The 25,392-nt window shown below is 28.9% G+C and overlaps 2 protein-coding genes across 25 annotated transcripts; one reads left to right on the top strand and one right to left on the bottom strand.

Annotated features, from left to right (window-relative positions):
* Positions 1-11,733: 11,733 nt before the first annotated feature.
* On the bottom strand, positions 11,734-16,077 carry LOC106440808 (probable protein S-acyltransferase 22). 3 transcript variants are annotated; one of them, XR_002663807.2, is made up of 3 exons: positions 15,656-16,031; positions 15,457-15,570; positions 11,734-11,957 (listed from the first exon to the last, which is right to left on the bottom strand). XR_002663807.2 is itself a non-coding variant. In XM_013882562.3 (3 exons), the coding sequence occupies exons 1-3, from the start codon at positions 15,681-15,683 to the stop codon at positions 14,794-14,796; spliced, it is 291 nt and encodes a 96-aa protein (XP_013738016.1). In that variant the 5' UTR covers positions 15,684-16,050; the 3' UTR covers positions 14,500-14,793. The 3 variants fall into 3 exon arrangements, 2 of the variants coding, with proteins under 2 accessions (XP_013738016.1, XP_013738017.2); XM_013882562.3 differs by lacking the exon at positions 11,734-11,957 and adding an exon at positions 14,500-14,942 and having other exon boundaries at positions 15,656-16,050; XM_013882563.3 differs by lacking the exon at positions 11,734-11,957 and adding an exon at positions 15,005-15,319 and having other exon boundaries at positions 15,656-16,077.
* LOC106440806 (translocase of chloroplast 120, chloroplastic-like) lies at positions 11,948-17,722 on the top strand. 22 transcript variants are annotated; one of them, XM_048763271.1, is made up of 8 exons: positions 11,948-12,754; positions 12,830-13,234; positions 13,452-14,035; positions 14,240-14,272; positions 14,363-14,409; positions 16,404-16,474; positions 16,569-16,680; positions 16,769-17,722. In XM_048763271.1, the coding sequence occupies exons 1-6, from the start codon at positions 12,747-12,749 to the stop codon at positions 16,413-16,415; spliced, it is 1,089 nt and encodes a 362-aa protein (XP_048619228.1). In that variant the 5' UTR covers positions 11,948-12,746; the 3' UTR covers positions 16,416-16,474; positions 16,569-16,680; positions 16,769-17,722. The 22 variants fall into 22 exon arrangements, with proteins under 22 accessions (XP_048619228.1, XP_013738015.1, XP_048619230.1 ...); XM_013882561.3 differs by lacking the exon at positions 16,569-16,680 and having other exon boundaries at positions 16,404-16,479; positions 16,769-16,936; positions 17,006-17,722; XM_048763273.1 differs by having other exon boundaries at positions 16,404-16,479; positions 16,569-16,633.
* The last annotated feature ends 7,670 nt before the right edge of the window (positions 17,723-25,392 follow it).

Raw genomic sequence — 25,392 nt, 5'->3', positions numbered from 1 at the left:
TTATTAATTTTGCTATTTTTTAAAAATCTATGATTATTGGAAGGTAAATTCTTTATATTTTTACTCATAATCTTGATTTTGAAAATATCATGTGCTCATAAGATTTTAAAAATCTGTGTAACAGTAAGAACATACACATACCGCATGATATACCTATGATATAAACTTTCTTTTGTTAGAATGGTGTCTCAAAAAAACAAAAAGTCATTGAAAACAAAACAGGAAAATCTTTCACGTATAGTCATAACAAAACAAAAAACAAACCATAGCACAAAGAAGCAGTACCATAAAATGTATATGTCTACGTGAACATACCAAACCATAATACCAATAGAAATAATCTGTCTCATTATCACTATTGACTTCCATTTCCTATTGCATCTGTCCACATTAGAAATTATCATGTTTCTCTAATTATTAGCGTGTTCAATGATTTTAGAACTTTATGAAAGTTCTCACTAGTGTCAAACACATATATTGCAGGAATCTCACAGACATATTATGCTGAAACGAGAAACCAATAACAGCGAGAACTGATTTATCAAGATCCATTTTATTATTAATCAAGCCAATTCAAAAAAGTCTCAGATATCGTTAAAATAAATAACTATAAATTAAAACAATGATCACTTGTAGCTGAAACAGTGATCACTTGTAACTATAAGATGTGTATCATTGTGTCAATTACGTAATGTTTATATACATAGTTTACATTGAGATTTTTTTTTTGGAAAATTTTTAGAAAGATTGTTATACATTCCTTATAAGGAGAAATCTTTTGAAAAAAAAAAATTATGCAAATCTATTATACTCAATAAAAATCTATAGAAATCAAAATATTTGATGGAAATTTACACAATATTTGTTAACTCTACTTAACTTCTAAAAATCTGTCAACTTTTAAACTCCTTCCAAATTCTGATTCCAATACTTAACTTCTAAAAATCTGATTCCAATAATCTGTCATCAAGGAAATGTCTTGATGAACTTTCTTCTTCTTCTTTTCCATCAGTTTTCCCCGTTTTTTTCAGGTTTTTATTTCGTAACATATATATGAGGATTAATTCAAACATTGGTATATGTCAAGCTTATTCTTAACCTTGTTTTGTATTTTCTCCATAAAATAAAATTATAGTTTTGGGTTTCAAAAGTTAAGAAAAAGTGTTGATTTGTGTTACTCTAGTAGTTCTGAACTGTTTCATACAAACTCTTAAACCAACCAAACAATGGTGGTTCCTAGAAACAGAGTTTGAACTGTCGTAAAGAACAAGTTCATGTCCTCTTGTTTCTCACGCACCTTCATGTCTGAGCAAAACAATACTCTTGTGAATACTCAGCGTTTTCACCTCTGAGTATATTATGTATATTACATTCTATACATAATATAATAAAAATATATATTCTGTATAGAATGTCGTAAAAATGAATGATGAATATTTAATAATAACAAATGCTTGTGAAATTATACATGTAATTATCATATTTACTTCTCCAACATATATTATGCATCTTCTTCCGCTTCTTCTTATTGTTTTTGTTATTATTTGATTTTTTTATTAAATTTTTGCTTATAATTTCCTATTTTTTTACATATTTTTTCCAAATATTTATTTCTCTCTAAATAGTAATAAAAATTATACAATCAATGAACCAAAAACTCATCTTATAATTCTTTTCAATCCTAACATTATCTTATTCGCTTTATTATTTCATTTAAATGCAAAACATTTTTTTAATCAAAATTCTAACATGTTTGTTCAGTATAATTCATCCAATCTTCAAAACCTAATTATTTTAAAAGCATATATGGACATTATAAGAGATTAATAATTATATCAACTTCAATAAATTGTTTTCTATCCATTATTTTATGTAGTATATAAATATAAAACAAATTCATCAAACATTATTACACTTTCTATAATTTTTAAAATTAGCTACCATATATTATTATTTGTAATATCATCTAGATTATTTGGCAAGTGATAATAATTAGTTTTAGAATTACCTTTTATTAGATCTAATTAAAATAATTAAAAATTATTAAATTTCCATGCATTATATTATGTAATTTATAAATAAAAAATAATAATTGATCAAACATTATTATTATTTATATAATTTCAACACTTAGTTACCATAAATCATTATTTGTATATAATTTAGATTATTTAGCAAATGATATTAATTGGTTCTAGATATATTTTACATCTAAACTATAATAAATAAAATTAAAAATTATCGACCAATCAAATTATAAAAAAATTCTTAAGACTTCACAAATGATCGACATGTAAGCAAAAGTCATTTAAGTGACTTCTCGTTTAATATATAGGAGGATTTCTATTCTTTATAAATGGTTTGTAGACTCTTAAAAAATTAAAATTATGATATAATAATTTTGTAAGCCATGATAGATAATTGGGGAAATTACATGTTTACCACTTTTATGCTACCACTTTTCATTTTTACCATCACTAATGAGACATTTTCAAAAATACCTTCTTCATTAAGTGACAAAAGACTCTTATGTCCTTGTTATTTATATATATAATAAAGTATTATTTAAATAAAAAATAAAAAATAAAAAATAAAAAATAAAAAATAAAAAATAAAAAAAAAAAAAAAAAAAAAATAAAAAAATAAAAAAAATAAAAAAAATAAAAAAAAATAAAAAAATAAAAAAAAATAAAAAATAAAAAATAAAAAATAAAAAATAAAAAATAAAAAATAAAAAAATAAAAAATAAAAAATAAAAAATAAAAAATAAAAAATAAAAAATTATGTTTGAAACTATTTTTTTTTATATTTTTTAAGTATTTATATATTTATTAGAATCATAAATTTCACATTCCAAAAACCCTACCCCACTCCTCAACTCTAAACCCTAAGTCTAGATTAGTTAACCCTAAGGGTATAGTTGTATTTTACCCTTCATTAAAAGTGAGGGTAAAAGTGGTTAGTGTAAACATGAAAAGTGGTACTATGAATGTGGTATTTGTGGCAATTTCCCTAGATAATTTTATAACTGTTTTAATTTTTTTAATAAATTACTCATAAGACATATATGGACATTGTAAGACATTAATTAATAATAATTATAATATTTTATAAAAGAATATAATGCTTTTTAATAAGAATATGTAATCATTATATCGATTTCAATAAATTGTGTTCTATCAATTATTTTATGTAGTATATAGATATAAAAATAATTAATCAAAAATTATTACACTTTCTATAGTTTTGACAGTTAGGTACCACAAATTATTTTTTGTAAAATCATTTAGTTGGTGAGTGATATTAATTAGTTCTAGACTTACCTTTTATTTTAGATCAAATTAAAATAATTGAAAATTGAAAATCTTTCAACCATTCAAATTTTATTTTCTTAAACTATATGTATAATCGACATCTAAACAAAAATCAATTAAGTGACTTATCATTTAAGAAATATACTAGATTTTGACCCGTGCTTCTCAAGCGCGGATTTATTTATGAAATTATATATTAAAAAAAATGAATTTCTATAAGATAGTATATAGGTCTGATTATATTTATGGGGAACCTAATCGTACCTAACTGAAAGATAAAACCAACATTGAACTGAATTTCATAATAATCGAGTAGATCCTATATTTTTAAAATTAAAAACTAAATGATAACCAGAATTTTAAAAATACAAATTATATACCTACAAATATTAATTACATTTATTTTGCTACAGAACCAAACCAAAACCCGAAATAGCCTAACAAATGATTTAACTCTTTTTAGTTGGAGAACATATGTGGTTTTTAACTGAATCAAAGAATAAGCAGTGTTTTCATATTCGGACCTACAGTCAAACCGGTAAATCCGTTGGCCGTATATATTCTAGACTAACTTATGTTCAACATGTAGGATTTTATTAGAGGTTCTACCAACTGATATACTTCTACAAAATTTAGATTTACGGAAAACCTATTAATTAAAATCCGATAAAACCTAAAATCTGCTATTACCTCGTGAACCGACACTGGTTGACTCAGTAAAAAAAAACTAAAAACCCACTAAAACTGATATTATTTTGATTAAAATTCTCATATACTTTATAATAGTATATAAACCATTTGATTTGTCATATAAAATATGTGCATTGTATTTATGTTATGTATTTTAATTTATAAGTTTGTAGTGATCAATGCTATTACAATTTTATATAGATAATATATTTCTTTGTTTAAAAACAAACAATGGATTTAGGTTTATTAATAAAATGAAAATTATGATTGTTGGAATGAGATTTTCAATGGATCTTAGATGCAATAAATTAAATTAATGGATATAAAAAAACGTATTTCGTGAGAATTAAATTTATTTTGTAAATTCAGAGATAGTTTTGGAAATTTTGAGATTTTCATTAAAAAGAAATAAATATTTATGTACTAATAGTATAAATTTGTATAAATTTATTATTTTAAAAATAGTACCGAGATTGTTATGGGTGTTTATGTTTTTAAATGCTGTGAAATTATATGGCAAAATAATAAATATTAAGGGTGTTTAAATATGTGATGTTGATTTTTTATTTACCTTATATAGTATACTGTGTGGATCAAAATTCAAAATAACAAATGAATTGTTTCTGTAATTGACATACAAATCGTATATATAATATATTCCTAACAAAGTACAATATATTCTAACAATCAACTTCCTTTAAAATGATTTCGAAATTAGTAAAAAGTGTTAATTAACTAAGTGAATATGATTAGCACATCAATGATATATTCCTTTTGGTTTCAAACTGACTGTTACAGCCTATGCAATATCAGGATTAAATTTTTAAATTTTAACAACCACGCTTTCAGTATTTTATTTGAATGAAACGTCTTAAATATTAACATATTTTAAAGAAAATTTTTTTCCCTTTTAATAACAGTACTAGATTTTGATCCACGCTTAGAAAGCGCGGATTTATTTTTGAAATTAAATAAATTCTTCTTATATAAGAGATAATGTATAGGTTTGAGTACATTTACCCGAGTGCACTGAATCGTACCAAACTGAGAAAAAAACTCAAAATTAAGCTGAATTTCATAAATAATCGAGCATAGAAAAAATAGAAACCAAAGTAAAGACCAAATGAGTACTTAAAATTTTAAAATACAAATTATATACCTATTAAACATAACTAAACCATTAAAAGTTTATATTATTAATAGAATTATATGTGGTAATGATCACATTTGAATAATCTATCATATATTCATATGGATTTATTTTTAGAGCAATTATATAATAGATTATGAGAAAATAATAAATGAATTCATTTAAATTATGTAAAGTATTTATATAGTTAGAGAAATATAAGTTAAGACCAAATAAATAGTTAAGTCTAATGAAATGGTCCAACAACCTTGTTTAAGTAGATTTTTTTAGGAGTAATTCCTTTTTAATAGTATAGATAATCTATCATATATTCATATGGATTTATTGTTAGAGCAATTATATAATAGATTATGAGAAAATAATAAATGAATTCATTTAAATTATGTAAAGTATTTATATAGTTAGAGAAATATAAGTTAAGACCAAATAAATAGTTAAGTCTAATGAAATGGTCTAACAACCTTGTTTAAGTAGATTTTTTAGGAGTGATTCTCTTTTAATAGTATAGATTGAAACAGACTTGCAATACATGTTAGTTTCATATAATGATGGATTGATGTTGAAGGGTTGGTGCACCAAAGAACACTCGTTTTTGTAGTGGGTTTCAATAGTCACGTTTTAGTTTTGGGATTTTATCATCCATATTTTGGTATTGGGATTAATAAGTACGTGTTGGTAAGAAGTGTTTTAATAAACTTGGACTACGAATAATACGGGCTGTTTCAGTCGCTAAAGCTCATAATCAAGGTTGAACATATTACATTACTTAAGATTTTCTAAGGTTTCCATAAGATTTAAAATAAAAGTATTGACTACATTATTGTTAGAGAAATATATGGTAATATATTATTAGTCTAAATTTAAGTAAAATCAAAGTATTAGTAGGTTAAAGAAAAGGTTTAAACAACTTTTATAAGTAGATTTTTTAAGATTTTTTCTATTTTAATAGTATTGATAAATATGTTGTGGAAGACTTTAAAGCGCGAGTTTGATTTTTGGATAAAAATGTTAGTTGGTATATAAAACTATTTTTTGAATTTTGATCTACATATTTATGTTATTCAGTGTGTCTTCATATCCGACTCGGACCTACGGTTGAACTGGTAAACCTGATGATCCGTATATAATCCGATTTAATGAAAATTTCGTTATTTAAAAATTTGATAAAATCTGAAAAAATCTAAAAAAATATCATTAACTCGTGACCTAACCATGGTTGACCCATAAAAAAACCAGCGAACTGTTAATATTTCTAAAATTAATATTTTATATACTTTTAAATTGTACACAAAATTGGAAAAACTATTATAATTTTTTTGTACTTTGATGAATTTTTCTACTATTAGAAAAATAAAGAAAATTATATTAAATAAAATAAAAACTTTATCATATGATATATTAGTTTGTTTTTGTTATTTATATATATTCTATTAAAAGGGAAGCAACCTTAATAAATCTACTTATAAAGGTTGTTTGGACTCTTTTATTTTTGAGTCCAACCTATTATATATAACTAAATCTTATAACCAACCTATTTTATAGCAACCAAATAAAAATCTCCTACATTTAAATAAAACATATTACTGTTTATTGACTTTAAATATAATCTAAACTATCGACCTATAGCCTTTTAAATATGTACTTAGGTTTTGTATGAACCATTGTTCTATTAGTAATGTTTATATAATATGTTTGTATCGAATGATGGTATGAAATTATTATAAACCAACATTATACCTCATATAACAAGACTTTAATGAACCATATATTAGATATCTATTATTTAAATGAGTTAGTATTTTCATCACAAAAATATAACAAATTAATGTTTTCATCAAAGCATTTTAACAATTTACAGGTTTGGTAAAATGTTCATACATAAGAGAGAGTTATATAAGGGCATCTCCAACCCTACTCCATTTTCTACTCCAAACATCATTTTGGAGTAAAATCTTCTCCAACCCCACTCCATTTTCAACTCCAAAATGGAGTAATGGCTAGGGTTACTCCATAAATGGAGTAATCTTACTCATTACTCCATTTTGGTGTTGAACTTTTTTTATTTGTGAATTGGTCCTTTAAATCTTTAATGTTTTTATTTCTTACTTAAATAATATTTTAAAATGATACAATAACATAAATAAACAAGATATTCCATTATTTAATAATTTTACATAAAAATATAGACTATAATAAAAAATAATATAAAATAAAGATAACATAAAAGGATCTATAGTTTTTTTTCGCTATTGTGAAAGGACCTATTCGGTTTTGGAAAAAAAATGTGTTAGATGACATCATGACTACATGTATAATCTTACATAACATGATAATTAAGGATGAGCGTGAATTTGATGCACTAACTGAACTTGGAAGAGAAGCTACACCTCCATATATCAAAATTACATAAGATGAAAATGCCTAATTTCAAAAATTTCTTGTTCGATTTAGAAATATCAAAGATAAAGAAGCTTATGTTTCATTACCAAATGTATTAGTTGATCATTGTGAGAAAAATATTCTAATGCCACTATTAAACCAACTTATATATTGTCTTTTATTTTATTTTTATGATTTCTTGTACTTTTTAATAATAACTTTTTAATTTAAATAAAATTTTTAAGGAATTTTTGTAAACATAAAATAGTTGGGGTTAGTTAGTAATTTTTTATAAATATAAAGTATTATTAACAATTATAAATAAAATATATTATTTTTGGAGTAGAAAATGGAGTAATACATTGGAGTAAAACCTTACTCCATTTTGGTGTTGCACCATTTTGGAGTAAAATATGGAGTAATACATTGGATAAAATCTTTGAATAAAAAAAGAATACATACAAAATCTTAAATAAATTAATTCATGAATTATATAATTTAAATAAATTATTTTTTTGACATCATATGATTTAGTAACATAATAATTTACAACATTTTCAAAATATTAATTCACAAATTTTGTATATAATCCAAAGAAAACCCCGCGCTTTTAAAGCGCGGGTCAAAATCTAGTCTTATATATTAAAACAGAAGTCAAAACCTTGATTCATGCGTGATTTTTTAAAAAATGGACCTAATGAACATATTCATAGAAATTCATATTACATTTTAGTTCAGACTAATAATAAATCGAATTTTTAAAATATTTTAATAATAATATCTTTTGATATCTTTTCATTTTAAATATAAATATATTTATTTTAAAATTCTAACAAATCTGTTTAAAAAGATTTTTACAAGATCTTCATTTTCGAAATTATATTTAAATATTTTTGCTAATTTTGAAATTAGTTTAAAATATTATTATACATTAATATATTCAGTTATATAAAATTAAAAATTAAAAAATCTATAATATTTTATTTATTTTATAATCATAATCAATCATATTAAAATAAAATTATTATATTGAGCTAAATATAATAAAATTGTATTAAATTTATATATTTATTTATTTATTTTATTTTCGTAATTATAAAATATTTATGTTCAAAAATAAAATCTAATATGTTGGTAAGATGGGTTAACATTATCAAACTATATAATACATGTATAAAATTTAACATGTATTTCTTTAAAGTTAATAATATAAAATCTTTGTAACTACTTTAATCATAATATATTTTCATTTTAAATATAATATATATTGATATATTATATTTTTAATATTCTAATAAATCTGTGTAAAAAAATTTAAACAATAACTTAATGTATTTTAAGTTATCGTTTAAAAATGAAAATAAATAAATTATATCCTAATTTATCTACTTTATAGTCATGATCATGTTAAAATATAATTATTATACTAAAATAAATATGATAAAATTATATTCGATTGATAAATTTTATTTTCATAAATATAAATTATTTATTTAAAATATAATATGATGATAGAACAGCTTAAAATTAACAAACTATATAATACATATCTAAAAATTAACATATCTTAGACTTTTATATATACAATAATAAATTATCTAATATTGGTAAAAAAAATCCAGTTTTGAAAGACGGATCAAAATTTAGCATAAATTAAATACAAAATAATTTTTAAATATATTTTCTCGTTAATCTATTAATTTGCTTAATAACTAAATGCAAATACAATAAGATAAATATATAATAAGAAGTGGTAAATACATACAGTTTAAACAATTAATTAATTATAACATGTAAATTATAAAATTATTGTATTTGAAATAGTTATATAAATATTTAAGTATATGATTAATATTAAAAATATATACCACTTATGTTCTAAAATAATAATTTATGTATAGAAAAGTAAAAACAAATATCCGTGCAATCAAAATCTAGTTGTAAGTTTAAAGATGCCGGATCCTATAAGAAATATTTTAAATATTTATTTGTTATTAGTGTGAATATATAAATTTAAATCGTTGTACAAAGCCCGAGAGCCCAATAGAGAGTAAAACCTAATTGTGTTATACGCGAAGAAATGGAATGATACTGTTCATCTCTCTTCTTTGTTTTGTGGAGACTGCTGATCTTCCTCCTAACTCTGAAACTGTCCGAGTTATGTTATGTGTTCTTCATGTTTAACCCTTATTAATTCAGTCAACCACGAGGCTTTGAATGCGTGTTTAGATTCGTTGAGTCGGTGTATCTCCAAGTATAAATAGGTCATTAGTCCTCCTCTCAAATGATCTTCTCTTCGTATCTCTTTTATTTTCTCCATTCAGAGATGGTTTCGAATCTGTTTGTTGATTATGATATCGTTTTTTTTTCCGGTTTTCAGGCGATGCTCATGCCAGCCGCCGTCTCGCCACCTACAGGCATCTTTTGAAAGCGAGTTCAATATACTCCTTGAGCGGATTTGATATTACTCTGCAATCAGAATTTCAGACATGCTCATCATGTAAGCCTAATCATTCTCATTCTGTGATTTTAGATCTCTTTGCATTGATCAATAGCAGCATTTAGTAACCCACAACTCTTAAGTTATACTATTGAAAAACTCTTTCTGTGTCAATTGAAATGATCTCTGGGTTGATTTTTGTATGGTAGCAGAGTTGTCAAATCATGAAGTATCACTTTTCACTGTTTTCAGGAACGTTCATTCTCGCCACTTCTGATATGGTAGAACGAATATATGTGATAGCTGAGGGTAGTGAATGATAGTTGTCCATGAAAGCAAAATTATCAACCTCCCAAAAGCTGGAGCCAAAGCTTCTAAAGAAGCAATATAATTGTGGACAGAAGTTTATCTAGGTAATATATACTATATAACTGTTTCTCCATAATTGAAATTTAGTTTCAGTTGATATATATCTGCACTTATATCGTCTGATTTGCAGTTTAAGGCTGCAAAAGACCAAGACCCATGGAATTTAGTTATATTATTGCCACTGCTCTCCTACTCTACTCTCTTTAGTTATATTAAAAGGTATGTGTCATAAGAAAAAAGCGTTTCAGTGTGTTTTGGTTGTAGTTTTGCAAAAGAACATAATCTCATGATGATGAAAATTTCACAGCCTCTGGCGACATGTATGCAGAAGCTCCCGGAAAAGGACCGGGTACACCACCACCACCACCGCCATTCGCTTGGGAGCCAAGAAAGCAACTAGCAAACTGAAGAGATCAAGACACCTAGGGAACTCTTCAGATTCCGAAGGGGGAAAATCGAAGGCGGCGCTGGAAGAAGCAAAGCTGGTATAGGAAGCGCTCCAGCCGGGGGAAAGCAAGGAATGGCTGAAGCTCTTGCTGAGATAACAAAGAAGTAAAAATCACATAAAAACAACAACTAAAAGGGTCAAAACTAATACATGGCTTTATGTTTTGATGTCTACAACACAGGTCCGCTTCTTTTCAGCAAATAGAAGCGGAAGTGGAAATGTATATGAAAGCTATCAACGAGCTCAAAACAGAGATCTCCAGCTTCAAGAGCAAGGACATGGCAGAGCTTCAGAAGTTCCACCTTTATAGATAATCAGTGCTTGAGAAACTAACAGATGAAACAAAGGTCAGTGCCAACAACAACAAAGTGTTATCCATTAAAATTATCGCACAAACTTTCTTTATCAAATATGTTTGAACTTTTGATTAGGTTGTAGCGAGATGTGAGGAGTTCCCGGAGAGTAAACTGGAAGCGATACGAATGGCTGCTGCATTGTACTCAAAGCTGCACGGTATGATCAAAGTGCTCAAGAACTGGAAGATTGCGTCCCCTGCTGAACAACTTTTCGATAAAACTGAATGTTACTTTGCAAAGGTAAAAGCCATTAGGAATACTGATTTTACTATATAGTTTCTTCGCTTGATTGATCTGAAGAGTAATGATTAAAAACAGATAAGAAAAGAGATGACACTCTAGAGCAGACCAAAGTAGAAGAAGAAAAGAAGTTCAAGAAACATAACATCCATTTCGACTTCGGTTTACTTATTCGGATCAAGGAATTAATGGTTGACATCTCATCAGGCTGCATGGAACTTGCATTAAAAGTAATATCAAAACCTTCTAACTTAGCATATACTTTTGCAAACATCTGATCAAACACTGTTAAAATGGAATCTCTTGGTTCAAAAACTCGCAGGAGAAGAGAGAAGCAAAGATTGCATCAGAATCACGCGGGGGAAAGCAGTGCAGGATCAAGAACAAGACTGTAGGATGGGCAAAAACGCTATGGAGGGCATTTCAGTTTGCGTTCGGAGTTTACACATTTGCTGGTGGACAAGGCGACCGAGCTGATAAGATTACCAGAGAGTTGGGTAATGAGATCGAACTCATCCTCAACAACGAATGATTCTTCATGACCTCACCTTGCCTCTTAGTTTTGTTTCATCTGAAAATGTCAGACAAATATTTCAGTCTCGTTAGAAGAAACTTCAAGTGATTTGGATCTCTAATATCTAACAAAAATGTTGTAATATAATCAACAAGAAGCTGTTATAATTTTATATATCAAGCTAAAGCCTTTACAACTTCGGTATTCAGTTAAAGATAATTCAAAAATCAGTCATCCATGTATGAGTTGTTTTTGCCATATTATTTTTACAGCTTCAAAAGTTGATAGATTCAATTCAAAACTCAATCATCGTTTATATATACACCAGGATGTAGATGTTCATATAATCACATAAGAACCTAATGTAACAAATCATACATACATACAATAACTAAAAGGGGAATATGCTCAAAAGAGAGGCTGTCCACGTCAAATTAATATTCAGACCAATCATAGAGTTGTATTGTGCCATGTCATCTATTCCTCACACCTCAAAAATTAGTTCGATTACATCGAAGAAACCCAACCATTTCACCTCGTCTCTGTAACGTTAAAATTGTGACTCATAAAGCTTCGGCGATTTCATCCATCTCCTCCACCAATCTCGCTCGAGTTGATTCTCTTCTTATACAGAAAAATCGTAACTGATAGTTTTACTCTCTCTCGAATTGATAGAGATTTTGAATCGCCTCATTGTTAATTTCTCCGAGATATAATGGATATCGTGTATGACTCTCTGTGAAACAGATGTTAAAATCACAGAGAGTGAAGCATTTGAGATTTTGAAGATGGCAAATCAAATCAGCGGATCAAGCTCTTGCAATGGAAGAAGCTCTTCTCTCGTAAATGGTAAGGTTGTGATGAATCACTTGGAGCTCTTGGTGGCGTTTGGTTCACTGAAGGATTTTCTTTTTGATGGTTGTGAACAGGTCAGATATGGAAGAGAAGAAGCTTGCAGACGATAGAGTCAGCGATGAGCAAGTAAAGATAACTGAATTGATGGTTTCTGATGTTGATGCGAGGGATACCGAAGATGAGGTCTTTGAGGAAGCTATCGACAGTTCGAAGCCTGAATCTTTCCAAGCCGATGATGGGTTACACGAGGATTTGCCTTCAGAGGAAGTGAAAGTGCCAGAGGTTAATGGAGAGAGCCATGGTGAGGCAAACCTGCAACATATAGCTACGGGAGAGGCTGTACCAGGTTTTGTGACTTCCCAAATGAATGGTGATGAAGGGGAAGCAGGTGTAAGGAATGTCAGCGAGACAGCTACACTTTCTTTTTCTGAAAATGGAATCGTCTCCCCTGAGAAGAAAGCTGTTCTCCTCTCTTTCGGGTAAGCTTTTATGGTTTCATTTTCAATGAATTCTTCTTCTATGTATATCTTTGAAAATAGACGAGTACTCTATAGTTTGTGGTGATAATCCTGAGCTATTGTTTTGTTTCTACTCTATTTTATTGTTAGGGTTGTTGGAATTTATATCAAACCTTAAGTCTTTTTGTTTGATTGGTGCAATGATTGGTGATTTCGTTTTGGTTATGCTTCTGAGCAGGTCAGAGAAGAAGCTTGGAGATGATAGAATCATCCATGACCAAGTAGAGAACAATATATTACTGGTTTCTGATGTTGATGCGAGGGATACCTATGATGAGGTCTTTGTGGAAGCTATTGACGGTTTCCAAGCCGATGATGGGTTGCACGAGGATTTACCTTCAAAGGCAACTCCTGAACATTCCATGGATGATCTGGAAGAAGAGAATATCAATGACAAGGAAGTGAAAGATTCCAAGGTTAGTGGAGAGACCCATGGTGAGGCAAACCTGCAACATATAACTGAGGGAGAGGCTGCACCAGGTTTTGTGACTTCCAAAATGAATGGTGACGAGGGGGAATCAGGTGCAGAGCATGTGAACGAGAAAGTTACATGTTCTTTTTCTGAAAATGGAATCGTCTCTCCTGAGAAGAAACAGCTGGTGGCTGAAGTGATCGAGGAAACAAGGAATGATGGTACTGAAGAGGAAAACAAGGAGGAAAATGTTGATGTATCAGCTGGTATGGAAACAGAACAAGAGGCTGGGAAACGTGAAGGATCAGATAAGGATTGCTTTGAGAATGAGTCTGGGGCACAAAGAAATGGTGAGACTGTTGCCGAATACAACACTGTTAAATATGCTTCAGGTGATAGCATTCAAGTAGCTTCGGGTGAGAAATCCTTGAATGATAGTATTGAAGTAGCTTGCGCTGGGACCTCATCTCCATTGGAGGTGGAATAAGCTGTAAGGATGTTACAGAGATTGGTAGCAACAAGTTATAGTTTTATTCTTTGTTTATTCTCTGCAGGTGGAGACCTGGTATTGGCAAGACTCAGATTGGGTAAGATATGCTTCACTTCACGTTAGTGCAATCACTATATAATCTACCTCTTCACATCCAATTTTGCTGAGTAGAAGAACTACGATGTAGAATCTATATTTCCCCGGTCATACCAATGTCATCAACTCTGGATCAAGGTGGCTCTCATCTCTCCCCCTCATAAGAATATTGATTCTGTGTGTGTAAATTTGAATATTTTTTCTTGATTGGATGCAGTGGAGTAAGAGCATGTCCATCAATAATAACCTCTTATGGGTTCTAATCAATAAATTAATAATAAATATAGTGATTTGAAATGTTTAGAACCTTTGTTAATCTAATTTAATTTTTCCTTGTCCAATGGTAGAACCTCATTGAGGTTCTTAAATTTTTTTTTTTTAAAGTAGAATGATTGGATTTCATAATATGAAAGAACATAATTTTTTTTTGTGATCAACCACATTGCACAAGGAGAGCAAAGCAGACGCAGGAGAGACGATCTTTGTGATGAGTCCAGTTTCTTATGAGTTCTATTTTCTTGATCATGTACACATGCTGTTATGAGATTTAGTTGATCCACAGCCATCCTTTGTATCTTTTGATTGAGGAAGTTTCCCGTTTTCAGGAACTTTCAGGTACTTCTTTGACCGAAAAACTCCACGGTCTGCAGGATCTGACGCCGCAATGTAATCTAGAAAGAAAATGCCACTGACTTCAAGTAAATCTCTGAAAGTACCAACTCATCCAAAGAAGGGAAAAAGTAAAACACAATTTTCAAAGACTCAATGTTTTACATAAGAGCTGAAAGTAAGATGACAGACTCAAGAAGGGGGAATGCTTCAGTGACAGACTACTGTTATCTCTAAAATGATGGATCAAGTTAAAAGAGGAGATAGCATATCCACAAATTTGAACTGAAGTTACAACCACAGACCCAAAATTGTCTCGGAATCAAGAAGTATCTAGAGCATATTCACCATTTTTTTTATAAATAAGTGAGGCTCCTAAGCTCTTCATAGGACCAGATCGGTATCTAACTAGACATGTTAGACTGTGGAACCAATGGAACTAGAAAAACAACACATAAACGGTCAATAAGTACACAATTTTGACATCCTAAATCTTCAATTGTTTATTGATCTATGAGCAGAAAAAAGTATCGAAAAGCAAGATTTGGTATCAGAAAGCAAGCAACTTTAGCTTACCAGAGGAGTGTAAATGCTCATGGCAATGTACTGATGAATCTTGTTGCCAACAAAAGGAGCAAAGAAGACGAAGAAAGCAAACCCAAGAGCCAAGAACACAGCAACTGCCACCACCTACCCATAAATTTCAATAAAGTTTCAAACTTTCACCTCAAAATCAGAAACCCTCCAAAAAAACTTCACTCAGAATGGAGTTTACCTGAAGTGGATGGTAAGGAAGTTGCCATCCATGTTTTCTCATTTTCTTGCAAAATCCAGATGTAGATCGAAGTGACTCAAATCAAATAAACATAAAAGCTTTCCCTTTTACGAAGTGACCCACCATGGAAGGGAGAGGGGAGAAGAGTTATGATTGAATCAAACGAACGTTCAAGATCCTCTACAGAGGAATCAAACGAATCAAACAAGGAAATCGAACACTCTCGACTCAAACGAACAAAAACTATTATATAAGAAAAATTTGACAGAGAATTGACAGAGAAGATGGAGAGATCAAACTTGGAGGAGGAAGAGAAAAAATGAGATTTTTGCATGAGACCCCGACGAAGGAGAGAGGCCGTGAAATAGGAAAGTGACACGTAAGGGTTCCTATCAATCCTTAAAGTCCCACTTTAAGCAGCGGTCCTCTCATTTTTCTTCCTTTTTCATTTATTTTTTTTCATTTTTTTGTTTGGAACCTCATTTAAGAAGTTCCGATGGAGGTGGTCTAATATTTAGAGTTGTAATATATTAGTTTGAACTAAACCTTTTTTTTTTGGTTTTAACTTTTAAGCTTTCCTGTTGAATCCTTCCTGACCTTACGTATACTTTGTTTTTCTGTAGTATGAACTTCTTTGAAACTTATGAATTCTCACCTCAGTTAATGACGAGGTCGTCAAGAAAACCTATAAGTAGTCCAAGAAGGTAAATTTAATAGTCCTAAACTGTTTTTGTGTTTTCAACTGCAGAAGGGTAAGTGACAATTACTTCTAGGAACCATCTCAGAGTGTATTGGCAACTGGTCTCAGCTTAAAAATCTGTAAGGTCAGCATTCATCAAAAAAAAAATATTTCTACTTTGTATCTCTGCACCATCTAAACTGTTTCAGTTAACCATATAATAAACAACTGCAGTTGATTAGCAAATGGAAACTAAAGCAGGACTCATGTTTAAAGCGATTTTTTTTTTGATAAGACTGGTATAAGCATCATCCCAAATCTTATCCAGAAACGGCATCAATACCCTGTATTTTCTGATGTTTCAGTGACCATTTCTAAAAGCCATGTGTCAGTGACTTTCACCGATTGTAACGACTTGGTGTAACTGTGTGCAGGCACAATAGAACACAAACTGTGTGTGATCTGGCGTGTAGAAAAGGACTTGACGTCCTCGACCTTCCACCTGATATCCAACCACACTTGAGAAGGAGTACTTCAAGAACCATCATTGTCTCTAAAATCGTACATGGGAAAACTCTCCATAAGTTTGGGGCATGTAACTGGTACACACTGATACGTACTCCTGCAGGATATGTACATTCTTATATGTTCATTTTCTTCATCATATTTAGATTAAAGGGGCAGTAACCTTGAAGAAGATGATAGGGATGGGTTTTCCTTTGTTAGACGTGATATACCCGTAACCCGCCACTAGCGCCGAAAAGCCTTCTGGCTAAGGTTGTGAAGTTGTTCAGCCGTCTACTAAGCTTCTGCCAGTTGCTCCGATGGGAGTTGTTGGTCGGAGGTGATTGTATCTTTCACATAATTGGAATCGCACATGACAAATCAAGTTGGCTTCTCGATGCTTCCTGCAGTCATTTATGAAAGCTCATGGATCTCTGAAGATATCAGCAATTGGGAATTGGTCAGTTCTCTTACAGTGTCAGATGACTTTCTGTGCTGCTATTGTGCCAAATACCAAACGTATCAGTGTTAAACTTAGTAAAGCTAATACAATCCAATTTTTCTTCTTTGTATGTGTTCTTTACATTAAAAGAACAAGATTCTACGGTGAGATCGAGTTGAGATACCTCATCGGCAAAACCTTGATGGAACCATTGTTATATGCTTCTTCTGAGTTATCTCTGGCTACAAGATTCTGAAATCGTAACTTGAAGCTCCATGGTATAGACCCAAAACAATGTGTACGTCAAAAGCTAATGTGCCACATAATTTTTTTTGTTATGTTTGGTGTAAAACCACACTTTTTTCTTACGTCTATTATCTCCAAATTGTCTGGTTGATATATAGCTTACATAGTTTCTCAAATTTTGGCATTCTTTTTACTACTTAGATGAATGATATGTAACTCGCTAAAAACATTTATTATTGCGACAAAAAAAACCACATATTCATATATGTTTATTCCACATAGAATATGTTGGAGGTCAAAAAGTTTGTAGGTGTTGTGTCAGCCTCCTACTAAGCTAATCGTGCTTGCAGATAATCACCATAATCCTCAATGCTCACCATTACTGATCATCTTGCTTAGCCCCTTACTTCCTCATCTTAACAAGTGAAAACAATTTAATTTTTGTTAAATATAACAACAGAATCATTTTATCATATAAAGAATCTAAACATAAGAGCATGACCAGCTGCCAGTATCTGAATTTGAGTATTTGGCTCATTTATTATTATTATTATTTTATTATGATTATATTAAGTAATTAAGTTTTAATTAGAAAAGAAAAATGAAATTAATAAAAAAAAAGACATGTAGGCAGTAGAGGTTCAGTATAGATTCTAAAAACTGTGGTTTCAGATACTCTTTTTTTATATTTTTAATTATTTAATAACATATTTGTAGATAGACATTCTTTTTCATCTCTCCTTCCATTTCCGGGCCTTGTGGATGCTCTAAAAAGGAAGAAAAATCAACTAAAAGAGATGAACCTTATAGAGAGTGTTGTGACCAAAACTCATCTCTGTTTTTTTTTTGTTGCTAAATTGTAAATGTCATTGCAAGGTTTGGTTACATGTTAATGCTACCCAATTTGCTTTTCAGCAATTCTGAAAGCTTAGGGGTAAATATTGCTTTTCAGCCATTGTAAAACTCATCTCTGTTGGTTTTATTGAGGTAAATATCTATGTGTCTTATTTATAGTTATGATGGAATGAGGAAGTTATCAAGTTATCTCCTAAGAATCATGTAGATGTTTATCATACTTGGGCTACATGGCTTCATGTATCGACAGTCGTAATCGGGAGAGTATCGTGAAAGCTATCTATAAATGTTATTTAGCACTTATATAATTCCTGATCATACTTGAATAAGAAAAATATAGTGGGACATCATATTCCAAGATTGAAAATTTTAAGAATTTGACTTAACAAATCTAGAAACTATAAAACCAAAAGTTGTTGTTAAACGAGACTTTCTAAAAAGAAAAGAAAAATATTCATTTCAGTTTAACTAAAAAAAACAATTTCCAGTCAAGTAAATTCAGCTATTAAATTATAAAATTTATTTATTTAAAATTAATTTGAATACAATGTAAAACGATAAAAATTTACATAGAAGTGAAAAATAAAAAATTTAACAAATTCAAAATATATAAAATTTTATACAAATTACAAAATGTTTTTCCCCTGAAAATAACCGAATAGCAATGTATCTTAAACAAGTTCAGATATTCATACTAAAAGTAACCATATTACCCAATTTAGTTCAAGTATTTTGTATCCAAACTATCCAAATGTACCAATAATAACCAAAAAAAATCATTATATACACTTTTTGAGAATTTTTATTCACGCTATCCTATTTTAACCGAAAACACACAAAATATTGAAATTACCTAATATAATTAACTTATGATTTTAAATTATATTATTAAAATACTTATATGTACAATTGTAACTAATATTTTTAGATATATATAAAAAATTTGGATATCTTCGGTTACTCATTTGATTCTTGGTTTAGATCATATTGGGTTCCGGATCTTCGGAACATCAATTTAAAACCCATTCGGTTATTTACCACATATCTGATCGAGTTCGGAAGCCTGATTTTTGGGTTGATTTAGGTCGGATCTTCGGGTCTGGATATTTTGTGTAGCCCTAATTTTACTATTAAAATAGTTGAGTTATGAATTCATATATTTCATAATCTTTCAAATGTTAAAAATTTGAATTATTTTGTTTAATAGTTCATTATTTTTCAAATAATTATATTTTTTTACATAACTCTAAAATCTCGGGCTTGATTTTTAATATTTTGTTAGTTAATTGTGTTACATATAATAGAAATAATTATACAAAAATTCACATATAAATAAAAATGATAAATGTAGCAAATTTAAATATATTATCCGCGCGTAGCGCGGAGAAAGGATCTAGTTAAAAATAAAAGTCGTAAAGCAAACTTGTATATATGATCAAGGATATCAAGAAAACTACAAAAGAATGTTTACAAGTGAGAACATCAAGAACAACTCTAAGCCGTGACAGACAAGTAAAAACAAACTCTAAAACAAAGATTTTGAACATACTATTTGTATAGCCTTATATCATACATGAACATGATCAACTATGAACTATAATCTATGATCACCAGAGTCAAGTTTTTTTTTTCTTCCAGAAGCTGTACAGAGAAAAATGAGAGAAGAATTGATTTGCCCTTTTTTGATCCGTTTTATGGTAGTTTGCAGGATTCAATTACTTCCATCACTGCTTTATGGGTCTCCGGAGGGATCATGTTTAGAGTTGTGTGAAATGTTCAGAGAACAAAGTTACACTAAAGAATCTTGAGATTTTTCTCTAGCCTGAAACCGAGTAGCCATAAGAGGTTAAAGAGTCACGTACCACAAATACACTAGAAACGTGCTTAGATCTAAACAATCCCTCGGCCCAATACTATAAGATTTACCACTTAGTTACTAATTCAAGTAAATAAAACCCTTATCATAGTGAATAAAACAAAACCACCTTCTGTGCTTCCACATTTACGAAATCAGTAATACAACCTAAAATCATAAACAAAATAATAGTTCGTAACTTTGGACAATGGTAAAAGTTAGCAAACACATCATAACTAAAAAACCATAGTTCAACATTCTGGACAACGCAATTTCCAAGTCTTATTTCCAAAGTCATTACTAGATGGTTCATAGGGATTTTCATTTTAATAAATAAATTTTGAAAAGAAAAAAAAATTGACAAAAAAAGAATTAAAAAGAATTATAAAAAAATCTGAATTTGAAAAAAATATAAGTCGAAAAAAATTATTTTTATTTTTCTATTTAAATAATTATTTATTATATATAAATAACAATGGTATAAGAGTCTTTTGTCATTTAATGAAAAATGTATTTTTGAAAATGTTTCTTTAGTGGTGGTAAACATGAATAATGATACTAAAAAGTGGTAACCATGAAAATTCTACATATAATTACGATCTGAAACAAATATATTCTAAAACATCATTTTCCTGTTAAATTATAAAATATTATTATTAAATATGATATTATTAAACTATATATATAGTCTTTTAAAATTGAGATTTAATTATTTTATCAATTTCGATTATATTTTGAATGATTTAGCTCGGAGGTAGACTAATTTATTATCATGAAAGAAATAATTTGTGTAATTTGTTTTTAAACTTGAATCTTCTTGAAATATATTATAAAACATCATTTTCCTGTTAAATTATAAAATATTATTATTAAATATGATATTATTAAACTATATATATAGTCTTTTAAAATTGAGATTTAATTATTTTATTATTTTTTATTATATTTTGAATGATTTAGCTCGGAGGTAGACTAATTTATTATAATGAAAGAAATAATTTGTGTAATTTTTTTTTTAAACTTGAATCTTCTTGAAATATATTTAGTATTATTTATTTAAAATTTATATTTTTTATTATGTCAAAATGAAATAGAAATAAAGAGAATTTATATTATTATATTTTCTAATTTATTTTTTTCTAATTTTGTATTCTCTGAAATAGAGAATAATGAAGATTACTCTCATTTTAATTGAAACCAAAAATATTTATGAAAATAACAATATGATCTCAGAATTTTTTTCATTATTTGTTTGTTTATAATATCGTTTTTAATCTATAATAATTTTGAATGCTTCGTAAAATTAATATCTATATATATAAAGAAATGTTCGCCTCTCTCCCGTGAAGCCACGTCATCAATTCGTGCGTTCTGGGAGTGACACGTGTCCCATTTCATATTTAGGGCCAAAATAAATGAATGCAGTTAAGGGTAATTGAACCCAGCACCTCTAGCACTGGTAATTTCTCTTAGAACCACTAGGCTAAAGTCACTTTTTATAAATATGTGGCCGCGAAAATACTTATTATCGTGTCAGCTGGAAGCCCATGCTTCTTCTGCTTGTGACCAGGGCCGACACTGAACTGACGTCAAGATGAAGATCGCGAAGTTAAAAACTTTGCTCCAAACAGTTTTGCAATGTTTCCAACCTTTATAACTTGATGCATATAATATATATCAAAATACATTTGTTGTACACGCTTTTATTAGTTTTGCTTTTAAAAGAAGGTATTTACAGTTATAAATGTTTTGTGCCAGTGAAGTAATGGTTGAAAAATCTCTATACATATGTCATTTTAAAATAACACCCAACTTCTATATATAGTCAATACATATGTCCATGTTATATTCTAGACTAAATATTTTCTCTTTTAAAAATATAGAAAACAATTTTTTTAGTCTACAAGCAAATGTTGTAGAGCAAGTATGCATTATACAAAATAATATATATTTAAAATTCATACACAAAAACATAAAAGTTGTTATAGGCCTCTTTCTCACATATGCACACTCCACTATGAATAAGAATTAAAAAAAAACAGTATTGTCATCAAACTTTATCACAAATCCACATTTGTACATCTATAATTATGAGTTGGACAATTAGTTAATTTGATACAATACCAAAGCAAGAATAATCGAAAAACAACTATACCACCGTATACTAATAAGTAAGACATAACAGATAACCAAATTCTTGAATCTTAAAACAAATTTCAACTCAAGCATTTAGTGAATATCAAATTAACTAATATCCCGCCCGTAGGGCGGGCCGACCCTAGTAAGTTTATATAAAATAGTTTTTGCTATGGACGGGTCAAGAAGACTAATCCATTACTTGTTAATCAAAAAGCATTTTTAATAATTAACCTTGATTTTGTAAATTAATAATGATTTTGACATTATTGCTAACATGGCCCACTCACTCACAGTCCTCCTCAGACAACTAAATTAATTGACTTTTAATTACTAGGATATTTACCACTACTGCCACTGGTCCCTATTATACATTTTCTCTTAATGGAATGACATTACACGGTTCACTTACGAAACAATCTCATTTAACAGATGAAGAATTAACCGGTTCCATAATATTACAATAACCGGTGAATATCCTAAAGGTTTCTTATCGGTTATCTCCAGCAAAGCTTTGTATTGGATAGGTTTGCTTCTGATGTTTTTTACTTCTTCATCGCCACCTACAAAATAAACGTAACGTAACTGAAGCATATACACTGAACAAATGATACAAAAACAATTCATGCACAACCTGATTGCTATAACTAACCGAAAGGTCCTCCATAATCTACTAAAGAGTTCATTTCGTTCTATTTCATATTGTCATGAACAAAAGTCAAGCATGTGACGAACAAAACTGAGGAATTCAACTCAAGCTTACCACCATCAGCTCAAGCTTACTACCATTAGCCATAATGGCAAACACATGAATTCATTCGTTTTCTGTATGAAGTAACTATGCCGGTGTAAACTCAGGCCGTTGGAGCTCTATTGGACTAATACCAAATAGATACATTTTATAAACTTTCTATTTTATTGGAACGGTCCACAACAGGTTTGTTAGTAGCAGTCAAAGTAACAAAACATACTATGTAAAGCAAGCAACATTATATCAAGGTAAACTAATTATGCAAATCCATACCAAATACACTTATTCCATTGTACAAGCATGTTGTGACGATCAAAATATTACCATCAACTTAAGATCAAAAAAAAAAAAAAAAACTTAAGATTACTACCATTCCCCATAATCACGTTTAATTTGTTAGTTTTCAGTATTTAGTAATTCTGGACAGTATAAACTCAAGCCTTAAGAGCTCTATTTGACTAACATTGTGTGGGGACATTTTCTAAACTTACTATCTCTATTGGAACCTCAGGAAATTAACGGTCCACAACAGGTTTGGAGGTAGCAGTCAGCGAATTAAGTTTCATAAATTTTTAAAATTTTAACATCTTACTATTTTACTAAATTAATAAATTATGATGTTTAAACCAATTAATGATATATTTGCAAAGTAAAACAATAGTATGGTTCATGTACACACGACTCAAGCAGAGTTTTCGTGACTTTTACAAATTGCCCCTTCATCTTTGAGTCTGCTGAACTTAGAAAGTATGATGTGGAGAGATTTAGAAAGTATGCATCTTGGTTCAATTTAGTTAGAGTTAAGGGAATCTGACTCAATGATTAGTGATTAATTCATAGTCTTCATATACTATATGTTTAACTAAACATAACATATTGTAGATTGTATATATAATGTCCAATGAAATTATGAATGAAAATTATAGTAAATTTTAAAAAAAATTTCAACGTTCTCATTCTGCGCTCTTGCACATGTCTTTACCTAGTTAATAGATAAGTCACAACATTTTCAATATGACTGAAATAAATATGCTATGATAATTTTTAAATAAGTTTATTTTAAATTTTTAAACAAGTATTTATTTTCATTACGTAAATATTTCGTTTTTACATCATTCGTGATATATATACTATAATATTGAAATATTTTCAAATGTGTATTTACATACTCAAAAAAAATAATGTTATAGTTTACTTGTTTGTTATCCAATTCAAATGAATTATTTTAAACCGTCATTTGTATTTCAAACAGTCACTTGTATTTGTAGCTTTTTATTATATACTTATTTTGGTGGATGGTGTTTGAATATTAGAAAAATTAATATATGTAAAGTTTAATAAAATTGAATATTATTTTCATCTCCAATCAAATCTTAATTGATTTCGTGTATTTGGACGTTTTGTTTAATTAAAAATATATATACACAATAAGGATTTTATGGTAGGTTAAGATAGTGATCTCTTTAAAATTTGGTTGCTAAAAGTAACTATGGAATCTCCTTTTTTTAGTTATATGTGTTTACGGAAGTTGCGTGATTGTTTTTATTAGATTGTTGTTATTATTGTTTTATTTGCGTGATTGTTAGGTAGCTAGTATGGCATTGTTAACATATGTGATATTGTGGACATATATATATATATATATATTGTTATGTTTTTAGAATTTTCTTTCAAGTGGCCGATTTTTAATTTATTATATATTATATTTAACTTATTTGGTTTATTCATATAACTGGTTTGGTTTTCTTCAGTTTCTCATATTAGACATGAAATATTTACAATGTGATACAATGCATATTTTGAGGAGGGATGTTTCTTGATTATCAACAAATAATCAAAATATAAACATGTTAAATGGTTTGCCATTTTCATGTGTATAAGTGGAAGTAACCATGTCGTAAATGATATTGGAGATATGTAATCTATCATATGTACAGATTATAGTTTTATAATGCATGGTTTATATCTCTGTATGTAAATCTAGTAGAGGAACCAAAAAGTCATTACCAATGTATTAATAAGAAAGAATAGAAACCGGTTTGATATCACATTTAAATATGGTCAATCATTTGCACTGGAAGAGTGAACCGGTTTGGTTAGATTTTAGCTAAGGATGGTTGACTATTCAATTACAGTCCGGTGGTTTAAGAGTAGTCAACAATATGATTTAATTTAATGAGTTGCCGTTGGTGCAGAAAAATAAATGATAATTTAAATTAATGACTTTTTAAAGAGGGTTCAATCGTACATATGACTACATATGAATATT

This window comes from Brassica napus, chromosome A3 (assembly GCF_020379485.1).
Source record: "Brassica napus cultivar Da-Ae chromosome A3, Da-Ae, whole genome shotgun sequence".
Classification (NCBI taxonomy): domain Eukaryota; kingdom Viridiplantae; phylum Streptophyta; class Magnoliopsida; order Brassicales; family Brassicaceae; genus Brassica; species Brassica napus.
This window is presented reverse-complemented; position numbering and strand designations above follow the sequence as displayed.

Coding starts and splice junctions, on each gene's coding strand:
- LOC106440806 (XM_048763236.1), top strand. Junction 13,235..13,451: donor GCTGTTCTCCTCTCTTTCGG/GTAAGCTTTTAT, acceptor GCTTCTGAGCAG/GTCAGAGAAGAAGCTTGGAG.
- LOC106440808 (XM_013882562.3), bottom strand. CDS start 15,683: ATGGCAACTTCCTTACCATCCACTTCAG. Junction 15,571..15,655: donor TTCCTTACCATCCACTTCAG/GTAAACTCCATT, acceptor ATTTATGGGTAG/GTGGTGGCAGTTGCTGTGTT. Junction 14,943..15,456: donor TGAGCATTTACACTCCTCTG/GTAAGCTAAAGT, acceptor TTTTCTTTCTAG/ATTACATTGCGGCGTCAGAT.